Source organism: Nannospalax galili, unplaced genomic scaffold (genome assembly GCF_000622305.1).
Source record: "Nannospalax galili isolate Female #2095 unplaced genomic scaffold, S.galili_v1.0 scaffold405, whole genome shotgun sequence".
Classification (NCBI taxonomy): Eukaryota; Metazoa; Chordata; class Mammalia; order Rodentia; family Spalacidae; genus Nannospalax; species Nannospalax galili.
The window spans coordinates 986,932-1,000,906 of NW_008354532.1; the positions used below are offsets into that span (position 1 = coordinate 986,932).

Here is a 13,975-nt window from a genome sequence, read left to right on the forward strand (position 1 = left end):
GCCAGTAGTTTATAAGAGAGAAATTTGCATGTATGTATACATTAGAAATCATTTTTTATTTTATTTCATTTTAAAAATTATGTGTGTGTGTGTGTGTGTGTGTGTGTGTGTGTGTGTGTGTGGTGGGTGAATGCACCACAGCACATGTGTGGAGGTCAGAGGACAACTTGGCAGAGTCAGTTTTCTCTTTCCACAGTGTGGCTTCTGGGTGTCAAACTCAGGTTTGGTGGTAAGCACTGTACCTGTTCAGTCATCTCAGTGGTTCCATTTTTATTTTAAATGTATAAATTTAACTTATAATTTGTAATTATCAAGGTAAAAATATTTAAGCAATAGGTTTCAAAATCATCTATCAGTTGTCTTTTATTGCTTGACATTTTAAAAAATGTTTTATTTATTATTTTTATTTTATGTGTGTGAGTGTATTGCCTGCATATATGTAAGTGCACCTGTGCCTGTGGAGGTCAGAAGAGGGTGCTGGAACTCCTGGACTGGAGTTAGGGCAATTGTAGGCTGCCATGTGGGTACTGGGAATCAAACCTGGGTCCTCTGCAAGAGCAGTTAGTGCTTTTAACTCTTGAGCCATCTCTCCAGTCCCTTATTGCTTGACTTTTATCTCAGTTCATTGTTTTCTGACAGAAAACACATTCATTAATTCTGTAATCATAGCTTGTCCCATTCTGACTTCAAGATACAACTCTGGACACTTTTTGGCCATATACAACTGCCATCTACTTCATGCTGAACTATGCTCTATTCCACTTTAAAAATACTTTCTTAGACTGACTTCCGACAGGAAATTTTCCAAAATGAATTTCGTGTCTTTCATCTTGATTGGACTATTACATGATCTGTCACCGCTGGGCTCCAATGATGACTGGATCTGTGTGACATGTTTAATCTAAAGTATTAATATGTAAGTATGGTTGATCACATTATAAAAAGCTGCTACAATGCTGGGCATGGTGGCACATGCCTTTAATCCTAGCACTTGGGAAGCAGAGGCAGGCGGATTTTTGTGAGTTCAAGGCCAGCCTGGTCTACATAGTGAGTTCCAGGACAGCTGGGGTACAGGGAGACCCTGTCTCAAAAAAAACCCAAAACAAACAAACAAACAAAAAAAAGCTGCTACAGTTAAAATTTTGTAATATATACTCATAAATAGTTTAAAATAATCACATTGTTTGGTAAAGCATGGGTTGAAAATATGGGTCTTACTTCCTTCTAGAATCTGAAATGACTTAAAGGCTACTGTAGGCTGGTAGTACCCCTAGACATGGCGTGTACTAGCTACTCATTACGATATACATTTCTGTAACTCAGAATAAGTGGAATAGCGGCTGTAGAGATGGCTCAGTGGTTAAGAGCACTGGCTGCTCGTACAGAGGACTTGGGTTCAGTTCCCAGCACCCATATGGTGGCTAACAACTGTCCATAACTCCAGTTCCAGGAGATCCGACACCTTCTTCTGACCTCCCCAGGCATTGCATGACATGGGTACACTTACATACATGCAGGCAATACACTCATATACATAAAATAAAATTAAAAATAATACATAAAATGTTAAAAAATAAGTAGGTATATATATATATATATATATATATATAGTGTATGTGTGTGTGTATGTGTATGCTCAAGTGTGTGCACGTGTTCACTGTACAAGGGTGCACGTGTTTTTAGAGTCAACCTCATGTGTCATTCCTCAGGTGCCATTCACTTTGTTTTTTTGAGACAGGATCTCTCACTGGAACCTGTGGCTTTTGAATTAGGCTAGGCTAGCTGGCCAACAGGCTCCAAGGACCTATCACTAAGAACTTTACCAATGAAGCTAACTCCCCAGCTTTGCTAATTCATATTTTAAAAAAGATTTTAGAATTACTGATTAGACATCACTGATTATTGTAATAATAGTTTTTAGAAATTCAAGACTATCTTAAATATTTAAGATTGTTGTACCTGAGTTTCAGAATACATGGATAATTTAAAAGAGCGTTTGCACTGTATATCTAAATTTAGATGTTACCAATGAAAATTTCTTTATGTGTGCTACTCATATCCACATGTGAAATAAGATAGGTTAGGCTAACAGAAGAATTTTAAATCAGTTCAAATTATATTGCATACACATTCAATTTAAAACACACTGGAACTTACAAGGAAGAATATTTTTGTATCTGTTCTTCTTTCGGTTTTCCTTAGTCTGTCCAATTAGACACTGATCCAAAGGTTTTAATTCTTGAAGATTCTACAAGCAACAAAATGAACATATGGTTAGCATGAGGTTGAGAAAAGCGATAATTTCATCAGTGAAATTATTTTGGTTTGTTTGCTTTTTTTTTTTTTTTTTTTTTTTTTTTTATGAGGTGGGGAAAAACGATAATTTTTTTAGTGAAATTTTTTTTTTTTTTTTTTTTTTTTTTTTTTTTTTTTTTTTTTTGAGACAGGGTCTGCCTATAGCCCCAGCTGGCTTGGAACTTGCTATGTAGACCAGGCTGGCCTCGAACTCAGAGATCTGCCTGCCTCTGACTCCCAAGTGCTAGAATTTAAGGCCTTAGTGAAAAAAACTTTTAATGTGCTGGGTGAAATACTGGCTGAGTAGGGATGACAAGTGCCAAAGATGTTTTTCACATAAACCTAGTCAGTACTGGTTTGTTACCAGTGCAGAATCATATGACTACAGCACTTTAACAGACATGTTGCAACTAGATTATTAGACAGCACTTTGTGCCCTGTTTTAATTTCAGCTTAAATATGTCTATATTTCTAAGAAATATAACTTATATAAAAACAAATTTGCACTGAAGTAATCATCTGCAGTATTTTCTCAACAGTATTGGTTGTGTGGTATTGCAACGGTCAGACAGTACGCTGTGGTAGTCAATTCTTTCTGACTTTCATTCATTCCTTCACACAGCAAAGATACGTTGAATACTTATTTTATATATATGCAAGGCTGTAATAAGTGCAGGGAGCACAGTAGTGAGCAAAAAGAAAGTTCTGGATCTCAGGGAGTAGACAGCTCCTGGGAGAGGCAATGAGGAAATAAGTAAATATGGTGATATATGTTTTAAAGAAATTAGTGAGCTGCTGGGGTAGAGGAAAATAAAGGTCTACTTTAGAGAGAAGGTGAACAAGGTTCTCTGATAGTGACATTTAAACACCAGGCCTTAAAGAAGACACTGTTTTTGGAAAAAGATTTAGGGAAAGGAAGACTACACTGAGTGCATCAGTGGATTAAGTGCTGTTAGGAACACATAAATAGTAGCGAGCACACAGACACAAGCTCTCAGTGAGAGCTAGCTCCTTTTAATGGCATCAAAGCTCAGGAAGGGAGCAAATGTTTGAGGGATAGGAGCAAAGTTACCCACAAAGCCGAGTAGGGCTATGTTTCTTTTGCCATCAGACTGAGGAGCAAGGGCTCTGAACCATTGTAGCTTCAAGCTGGCATGTATATTCCAGGGCGACTGTGTCTATAGCAGCTGTCATGACAACCCATCCTACCACAGAAGCTTAGTGGATAGTTGGACTGATACCTGGCTTTAAAATTTCCTTCCTTCCTTCCTTCCTTCCTTCCTTCCTTCCTTCCTTCCTTCCTTCCTTCCTTCCTTCCTTCCTTCCTTCCTCCCTCCCTCCCCCTTCCTTCTTTCCTTCCTTCCTCAGGATGACTTTTGAAAACTCCTGATCCTTCTGCCTTCACTTTCCTGGTTCTGGGTTACAGACATGTCCCATCATGTCCAGATCTTTTTTTATTTTTAAACCATTTTTATTCTTACATATGAGGCAGGGAGTATATCGTCCGAGGAATTTATTAAGTTCTGAGTAGTTAATATGATTTTGTTAAATCAATGTCATTAAGAGCCTTGTTGGAAAAATTACTTTATTGTTAGATAGAAGATGGTGATTTATAGTTGGAAATAAGCTAGCTACATAGGAGTGGCTAATCCTGAGTGTCAACTTGACTGGATTTGGGATTAACTGAAATGAAAGAGACCTTCTTGATTGGATCATCTGAAGCTGGAAGACCCACCCAAAATGTGGGCGTGACCTTCTGGTGACAGCTCATATAGAAGGCCATGGCAGAAGGGAGCTCTTGCTTTTTTGCCCCTTGTCTTTTCTCTCACTGGTGAGATCGTCTTGCTGCTGTGACCAACTTCTTCAGATTCCAATGCAGACTGAAGAGTAACAGATCTGGAATCCGTCAGGCCTTCAGTGCCAGATTGGGACAGCTGAGGCATCGACTGAGCAACTACCGGATTCTCAGTCTCCCCAGTATGGCACAGCCGTTGTTTGACTACTCGGACTCTATCCTGTGAGCCAATCTAACAAATCCATACACACACACACACACACACACACACACACACACACACATATACACACATATATGTTCATTCTACTGGCTCTTCTCCTTTAGAGAACCCTGAGTAATACACAGTTGGAAAGTAATAGGTATTTTCAAAGATTTCAAAATATCACCTAAACCTGGCCTATCAAGAATACATTTTCCATACAAACAATGTAGATGCCACTTACCTCCAGCTCCTTAGAAGGGATTCCTTGGTCAAGCAAACCTCGCAGCATGCGGATGATAGATTTTAACTTGGTGCCAGTGTACTTGCCAGAGGGAGGAACTCTGACTACTGGGAGGGCAGCCAGCTCCTCAGTGGTCAGAAAGAGGTGATCTAACAGGAAGGGAGCAGATGCTTTCAGTTTTCCCCAGAGCTGATGTAAGGAGTATGTGAGCTCACTTGAACCTATTCCCACACATACTTCTTTAAATAGGAAAGAATTTTCAGGACAGCACGGTTGACTGGCTGATGCCAGGCCATACACAAGCAGCCTTTGCCAGTGCATGGCTCTTCACCCAGCCTTGAAGGAGACACCACACCACTGCTCATAAGTTTGAAAGACTTGTGACTCTCAGCTATTTGTATTTTTGTGTTCTTTTTGCTTCTTTTGACTTTAATGGCACCATCTGTGTAAGGAAAGAAATCTATCTAGGTCTCCTATTACTCTGCAGTAGATCCTAAGCATATGGGAAAGATGTAGACAGACACTTCAGAAATTCCACACAGTGGAAGACTGCTCTAGGACCACTGATTTCACACTTGACCACCCACCCTCGGCACTCAGTGCTGATGTCCTGGCATTTGACATCATTCTCCATGTAGAAGAATTCCCTTGGGTTCTTCAGGAATTGAGTTAAACAAGTATCTCTAAAGAGTCACAGGTCTAATTTAGTACCTGTTGTATGGATTTTCTATAATAGACAGAAATTACTATCTAGACAAAAGTAAGAGAGACTTCATGCTATAGTCTGTGCAAGTGTAGTTTTAACCAACTTGTCAACTGATTTGAGTATGGTACAACTAATGAGCAGGTGGCAATGAGGGATACAGACTTGTCAAGATCGCTCATGAAGCTCAACGTTGGGCTGGGCCAGGGTTAGTTGAGATACACAATCTGTTCATGTGAAATAACTGTAAGGGTTTTTGAAATAGAGTGTGACTGCAGCAGGGGCACTCAGGCTGGGTTGAGTGTGGGCTGCAGCAGTCCATGGGAGCACTGTGTACCTAACAGTCTGCCCAAGCAGAAAAGGATTAATGTCATTAAAATGAGAAGACTTTAAATGACAGAGCTCCACCTTTCATGACATTAATACAACATATAAAATATGAAACAGAAGTGAGGCACTAGATGGGATGCTACCTCTCCACCGTTGTAAAGTAAAATGGTAGTCTGAAAACACAGCAACAGAAACTTTTTTAAAAAAGAGACATGGTCTCACTATAGCCTTGGCTGGCCTCAAACTTACAGAGATCTGTCTGCCTCTGCCTCCCAAGCTCTGGAATTAAAGGCATGTGCCACCATGCCTGGCTCAGAGACTCATTCTTAAAAGGTTGGAAGTCAAGGGTAATCTTTCCCACCTTTCAACTGCCCCACTAATTTTAGTGTAAACAATGAGCTTTTTGATTTCTCACTGTGCAATAGCAAAACCAGGAACTTCAGGCTGCAATGATGCAAATAATTTGGTTATGTAACGAGTTGTTTGTTTAAGTGATTTAACTTCATATGGTCACTTAAAATCCACGTAGTGTGAAATCGTCATTTAAAAGCCTCAATGTATTTAATGAAAAAAACTGGTAATAAAATTCTTGCCTTTGTCAGAATCTTCATAGTTTGCTGTTTCTCCTGGCAATTCACTGCTTCCCCATGTTATTTTGTCTTCCACTTCATACTTCGTTTCTTGTGACATCTGAGTTAAGCTATGTGAACAAACACATTTGGGATATTTTATATTTGTCTCCAAAATAAATTTACATATCATGTTTCAAGCCACTTGTTTTCCTCTAGCATATTTACATAATTAAAAAAATACATTTATTGGGTTGGTGAGATGGCTCAGTGGGTAAAGGTGCTTGCTGTCAAGCCTCATGACCTGAGTTCCATCCCTGTGACTTAGACGGTGGAAGGAGCTATCTTCCGCAAGCTGTCTCTGACCTCCACATGTGTGCTATGGCATGTGTGCCCCTTCTCCATATATACAGACACAATAAATAAAAAAATTAAAATATATTTTCTGTTTTAAAAAATAGAATTCAAGCTGGGCATGTTGACACATGCCTGTACTGCCAGCTCTCTAGAGGCTGAGGCAGGAGGATCACTTGAGTTGGGGACTAGACTGGGCAACACAGCAAGACCTTGTCTAAAGCACAAACAAAAAATAAACAACAAAACCCTCAAAATCCTAACGTTCCCCAGTCCCCAATTCTTGAAATTTATTGTTAGATGTTAAATGACTGAAGTGCACAATAGCTTAATATGATTTTATTTGCAAAGAGACCCCAAGTCTTTGACTCCGAGACTGAAAGAGTTCTTTGGGGATGGAGAAAGTGATGGTTTTACTTCTGCCCTTCAAGGTGGACACCTTATTACAATTTTATCAGTGCATAATGCCTTCTTTTTATTTTATTCATTATTTTTATTTTATATGTATGAGTATATTGCCAGCATGTGTTGTAAGTACACCTCTGTTGTGCAATGCCTGCAGAGGTCAAAGGAGGGCATTGCATCTTCTGGAACTGGAGTTATGGATGGCTGTTAGTTGTCAACTGGGTGCTGGGAATCTACCCAGGTCCTCTGCAAGAGCAGCCAGTGTTCTTAACCACTGAGCCATCTCTCTAGCCCATAACCTTTTTGTGTGTGTGTGTGTGCAACATCATGTGTATGCAGGTGTGTAACTGTAACTGTGTGTGCCTGGCGGGGAGGGGGTGCATGCAGAAGACAACTTTGAGTGTTATTTCTAAGGTGCTGTCCACTTTTTTTTTTTTTTTTTTAAACAGGGTATCTCAAGAGCTTGGAACTTGCCAGATAAGCTAGGCTGGCAGGCCAGTAAGTCCCAGGGACTCTTCCATTGCCCCAGTGCCAGGACTGTAAACTTTAACACACTATCACACCTGCCTTTTTCTTTGATGTGGGTTCTGGGAATCAAACTCAGGTCCTTGTCCTTGTAAAGAAAGCGCTTTCCTGACTGAACCATCGTTCCACTCCTCCCTCTCCTTTTATAGCAGCTTCCTCTATTGCATCATGTGAATTTTTCTTACATTATTTAAAGAAGTCCCTATTGAAGGACATAATTAAAAATTTTTTAAAATTGAATTTTCGTGATTTTCATACAATATATTTTAATCATATTTAGATCCCCTCCTCTATCCATATCTCCCCTTACTATCCTCTGCCCAGTTTAATGTACTCCATTATATGTACATATTAAGGACTACAGAGTTTAATTTGTGTCTCCCCCAAAGGACATAATCTTTTGCTACAACTGTGGTCTAGGATTGCCTTGGCCTCACTTAATGTAGTGAACCTCAGCACAAGTTCTCATTATTTTGGGTGAACACAGAAGATGCCATTTGCCATGACTTGGATCTTACATGTACCCTCAAAGTCCCATGTACTAAAAGACTTGTTCCCCAGCTGATGGTGCTACTGGGAGCTGGTGGGACCTTTAAGAGCCAGGATTTGGTAGAAGAAAGTGAGGTTGCTGGGACTGTGCTCTTGAAGGGGTGTTGGGATTTCAGCCCCTCCTCTGTCTCTTTGCTTCCTGGCCACTGTGGGCTGAGCAGCTTTGCTCCACCATACACCTGTGTACCACAGTGATCTTCCTTGCCACACAGATTGAGATAATGGGGCCATACAATGTCAGCCAAGATCTGTGAAACTGTGACTCCCAAATGAGCCTTCCCCCCTCCATTTTGGGTTTTTTGTTGTAGCAATGGAAAGCTGACCAACATATCATCCTTGGTGAGGTAGGTAATTAGAAAAAAGAAACGAGGTAGAAAAACAGCATTTAGGGATAGTGAGATGAACAAGATGATGTGAAATCTTTATTTTTCACTTTCTGACGGTCAGGAGAACTAAGCAGAGTACTCTGTTTGAGGATACCAGTACACATCATTAAAGCAAGACACAGACTAATGCTCTTAAAATGTCAATAACAGGGCAGTAGTTATGTTGGATTTACGGTGGATATTTTTTTCTGTACCAACTTATTGTGGGTTGTAATTCACACTTCATTTGCAAGGTCTGCATCCATGAGGTTCACTTTTATGTATGTATGTATGTATGTATGTATGTATGTATGTATGTATGCAGGCATGTGTCCAACCTGGAGCTAGTTGATTTTGGTTCCTAGTACATGGACCTTGTGTCTACAACAGCGTATTTGGAGATCCTCCCATCAGTCACTCCTTTTTTGTTATTCTTTTACACAGCTTCTTGTTATTGGTTTCTCTTATGATGGTTTTCTATTGTAAACAATGTTGTAATTATTTACCATAATTAAAATTCTATAAGAATATTTTCTTGTAGAAATGTCCTTGCATGCATAGGGGCTGGAAAAATTTCTTTGAAATTCAGTAGCTATGGTGAAGGTATAGTACATTTCTTTGAAATTCAGTAGCTATGGTGAAAGTATAGTATATTTCTTTAATCTCCACCTTCCATTTTTGTAAGACACTATAATTTTGTGTGCTTTAAGAAAGGAACAATATTAATTACAACTGTAAAGCCCTTCATGGTTTTAGTGACATTAAAAATTAGTAATGATCAAAAATTATATTTTAAAATTACTTCCCAATTAATTGTCTTCCCAAGAGATCACATTAATTTAGCTTTCTTTTTCCTTTCTTCACCTGACAAAAATAAAGCAAATGACACTTTCCTTTTAGAATGTCACTGATTATTAGGTAGAAAACTTGCTATTTCTTTACTTTGTGTGTGTGTGTGTGTGTGTGTGTGTGTGTGTGTGTGTGTTTTCTGGCAGTTTCCATAGCCCTTCTGGAAGTCACAATGTGAACCAGAGCAGCCTCGATCCACTGCTTCTGCCTCCCGAAGGCTGAGATTAAAGGAACACACCTCCACGGCCGGCGTTTCACTTATTATTATTATTTTTTAAATAGATTTTATTTTTATCTATGTGTCTGAGTGTGTGCCCATGGAAGCCAGAGGAGGGTGTTAGAGCCCCTACAGCTTGAGTTACAGATGGCTGTAAAATGCCTGATGTGGTGCTGGGAACCAGTCTTAGATCCTTTGGAAGAGTGGCAAGTATTCTTGATTAGTGAGCCATCTCCCCAGCCCTTCATCACTTTATTCATAGTACATACTTCCATTTCTAGTTTAGTGAACATGTTAATGTCAATTTGCCTTTCTAGGAAAATGCAAATACCTCCTTTGTCTGATTATTATCCAATATGAAAAAAATTTATACTTAAATATTTTGTTAGTAAAACCTTCTCTGACATATAATATTATAAAAAGTCTTATTTATGTTAGAAACTTTTCAAAGAGAAATTTTTTTGTGGGATTTTAAAGACTTTCCTAACTTCTTGGTTTCATTTTCTTTTTCTTTAAAATTAAAAAAACTATATTTAACTGATTAATTACTGTAGTGTGTGCTTGCACACATGCTTTGATGCACAAGTGGAGGTCCTGGGACAATGTGTAGGAGTTGATTCTCTTCTTCCACCCTGTGGGTCCCGGGACTAAACTCAGTTCATCAGGTTTGGCAGCAAGTGGCTTTATCCTGTGAGCCATCTTGTCATCTTTGGTTTCATTTTCTTATTAATGAAAAATTTAAAAGTTGAAAGTACAGAGAAATAGAGCAGAAAAATCACCCAGAGTCCTAGCAGAAGACTTATAATTTCTGGCACATTTTAAAAAGACTCATTTATATTTCAACCAGGACTAAGACATTTGTTTTTTGAGCGATGGGTATATAATAAACATATTTCTTATGTTAAGAGAACCTTCTGATAACAAATATTTTAAAAACAATATTCATGCCAGGTTTGGTGGTACATGCCAACCTAGTACTTGGGAGGGATTAAAGAAGCAGGTGGATCTCTGTGAGTTCAAGCCCAGCCTGGTCTATACAGCCAAGTTCCAGGCCAGCCAGAGCTACGTAGTGAGACCCTGTCTCAGTATATATTTTAAACCATAGTTCCAAAATCTAATCAATATTTTTACTGGCAAACAACAGGAAATCTTTGTGTCATTAAAATAAAAAGAATGAGGTGGGGCGTGGCGGCGCACTCCTTTAATCCCAGCAGTTGGGAGGCAGAGGCAGGCGGATCTTTGTGAATTTGAGGCCACCCTGGTCTACATAGTGAGTTCCAGGACAGCTGGGGCTACAGGGAGACCCAGTCTCAAAAAGACAAAAACAAACAAACAAAAAACAAAAAAAAAAACAAAAATAAAATGAACGAAAGTGTTCTGGTCACTTGGGCAGTGACTTTCCTACCTTTCACTGCTGCCTTTTCCTTCACAGCCATTCGTTTGAGCAGACTACAAAGAAGAGAAATCAACTGAATTAGTTCACTGCAACAAAACCAAGCTCATGAAGCTTAGATTTTTTCTCTGAATTGTTTTCTATGTTATTAATATTATTGCTCACTCTCATGTCACAAAGAAGTACGTGACCGTCAATGAATGCACTCTGAAGTAAAGTGGCTGGGGCATCTTCAGTGGCCCATGAAGTCTGGCTGGTCCCACTTGTCTTCAGACTCTTCTTGTCTTTTCATTTCTTACACATGGGATATTAATAGAAATTATTTTGTTTTGCTTACCCTTACATTGATTTCTTCTTAAAGATTTACTTTTTTATATTTTATTATTTTTATGTGTATGAGTGTACTGCCTGCATGTATGTAAATACACCTGTGTTGTGCAATGCCCATGGAGGTCAAAAGAGGGTGTTGGAGTCCCTTGGAACTGGCGTTATGGATGGCTGTTAGCCACCACGTGGGTGCTGGGAATTGAACCTGGGTCCTCTGCAAGAGCAGCCAGTGCTCTTAATCGCTGAGCCATCTCTCCAGAGTCTTAAAGACTTATTTTTATTTTTAATTATGTGTATGTGTGTGCATGTCTCTGTGTATATCTGCAGAGGCCAGAAGAGGGTGTTAGATACTCCGGAGCTGGAGCTAGAGGCACTTGTAAGCTGCCCACCATGAGTGCTAGGAAAAGAGTTGGTTTATATAAAGATTGTATATACCACAGATGGTAAAGCACACACTTTTAACCTGAGCCATCTCTCCAGCTCCAATTAAAATTGATTCTAAAGCACACATTTCATCTACTCAAGAAGTAAGTGCTAATTGATTATTTTTACAAATGATCCAGCCTCAAATGCTTGGTTTTGAGCATCATGTATTTGTGTGTGTGTTGTACATACATGTCTGTGTGGCTGTGTTCATATATACCAGCATGTGGTGGCTGGAGGTCAAGGAGGAGTATCTGGAGGTCAACAAGGAGATAGGATCTCATGGAACCAGAGCTTCTCGATTTGGGTAGGGGGACTGCTCACTGAGTTCCAGAGATCTGCTTGTCTCCTTTCCCCACCCTGTTGGGGTTATAGATGCTGTCCATCTGCTTAGCACGGGGGTTACAGATGTGTGCTGCTGCACCCCACTACCTGTGTATACTGGGGCTCTGAGCTCAGGTCCTCACACTTGTTATGGTGAGCACATTATGATCTGTCTCTTCAGACCTGAGCATCATGTATCCTCAGTGCACGAACTTGCAGGATTTATTCTATACTTTGCATAGATGAATTCTATAATATTTCTTAATAGCTACTAGACATGTTCTCCATTTACAAATATGAATTTTTAGACCTGTCCCAGATAATTTCAGGTTAATTTTCCATGTGAACTTCATAATCATTTTTACCAGCTAATTCATCTCCCATAAAAAATGTTACATTACTTTATAAAGTCATATTTAATTTATGGGGAGTTCTAGAGAGAATTTAAATTGTAAGGTTTACTATCAAAGAACAAGAAATGTTTTCTTTAGGGGACTGGGGAGACACCTCAGCAGTTAAGAACATTTACTGTTCTTGCAGAGGATCCAGATTTGGTTCTCAACATTGACATAGTGGTTCACAACTGCCTGTACCTCCAGTCCAGGGGATCCCATGCCCTCTGACCTTGCACAGGCATGTGGTGCACATAAGTGTTGTAGGCACACACACTTACGTAAAAATAAATAAATCTTTAAAAGAAGAAATGTTTTCTTGGATACTTCTTTCTAGCTCATTGTAGAGTACAATTTTAAAAAATTATTTATTTAATAACGACATGATTAGAAGCATTTCATTACAGCTTAACATATACAATAACAATTTCCAGAGCAAAGATGCATCTCTTTCAAAAGTGGCTGTAAATTTATAGGTTCACAGTTGCATTAATACAGTTATACAATATTGAACTCAGTATAAACTCTATAAAACATAAAATTAAATAAGGTTTTAACCTTTAAGAAAGATCTCCATTTCATTTTAAAATATACTGTTTCATATGCAAAATCTTTTTTATTTATTTATTTTTTGGTCTTTTTGAGACAGGGTCACCCTGTAGCCCCAGCTGTCCTGGAACTCGCTATGTAGACCAGGCTGGTCTTGAACTCACAGAGATCCATCCCTGTATCTCTGGGATAAAGCCAACTTGATCATGGTGGATGACCTTTTTGATGTGCATCAGTATGCCATTTGCAAGTATCTTGTTGAGGATTTTTGCATCTATGTTCATTAAGGATATAGGTCTATAGTTTTCTTTTTTGGTTGTATCTTTACCTGGCTTTGACATTAGAGTGATGCTGGCTTCATAGAAGGAATTTTTCAGAAGTTCTCCCTCAATTTCTATCTTTTTGAATAAATTAAGTAGTATTGGATGCAGATCTTCTTTAAATGTCTGATAGAATTCTGCTGTAAATCCATCTGGTCCTGGGAAATTTTTAATTGGGAGGTTTTATATTAGTTTCAATTTCTTTTTGTGTTATGGGTCTGTTTAAGCTGTTAATCTCTTCTTGGTTTAGTTTTGGTGGTTCCCATGCCTTTAGATATCTGTCCATTTCTTTTAGGTTTTCAAAGTTAGTAGCATATAGGTTTTTAAAGTATTCCCTTATAATGTTCTGTATCTTTCTGGTGTCTGTTGTGATGTTTCCCCTTTCTTCTCTGATTTTGTTGATTTGGAGGTGCTCTTTCTTTTGGTTAACTGGGCTAGCGGTCTGTCAATCTTGTTTATTTTTTCAAAGAACCAGCTCTTGGATTAGTTGATTCTTTATACTGTTTTTTATTTTTGTTTCAATTTCATTAATTTCTGCCCTGATTTTTGTTATTTCTTCTTGTCTGCTGGGTTTGGGTTGTTTGTTGTTGTTTTTCAAGTGTCTTGAGTTGTAGTGTTAAGTCATTTATTTGTGTTCTTTCTGATTTTTTGATGTAGGCACTTAGAGCTATAAAGTTCCCTTTAAGGAAAGCTTTCAGTGTCCCAGAGGTTTTGTTGTGTTGTATTGTCCTTTTCATTTAGTTCCATGAATACTTCTATTTCTCTCTTAACTTCTCTTTTGACCCATTCATCATTTAGGAGTGTGTTGTTTAATCTCCATGTGTTCATGTGGTGATTAGGGCTTC

The 13,975-nt window shown here is 38.7% G+C and overlaps 1 protein-coding gene across 7 annotated transcripts in view; it reads right to left on the reverse strand.

Annotated features, from left to right (window-relative positions):
- Positions 1-13,975, reverse strand: part of Ptpn13 (protein tyrosine phosphatase non-receptor type 13) — a 238,888-nt gene that overhangs the window by 9,715 nt on the left and 215,198 nt on the right. For all 7 annotated transcript variants that reach the window (XM_008851752.3, XM_029555308.1, XM_029555309.1 and 4 more), the window contains 4 exons: positions 10,808-10,851; positions 6,163-6,269; positions 4,537-4,685; positions 2,158-2,248 (listed from right to left, as the gene is read on the reverse strand). In XM_008851752.3, coding sequence (XP_008849974.1) covers positions 2,158-2,248; positions 4,537-4,685; positions 6,163-6,269; positions 10,808-10,851 — 391 coding nt within the window. The remainder of the gene's footprint in view (positions 1-2,157; positions 2,249-4,536; positions 4,686-6,162; positions 6,270-10,807; positions 10,852-13,975) is intronic.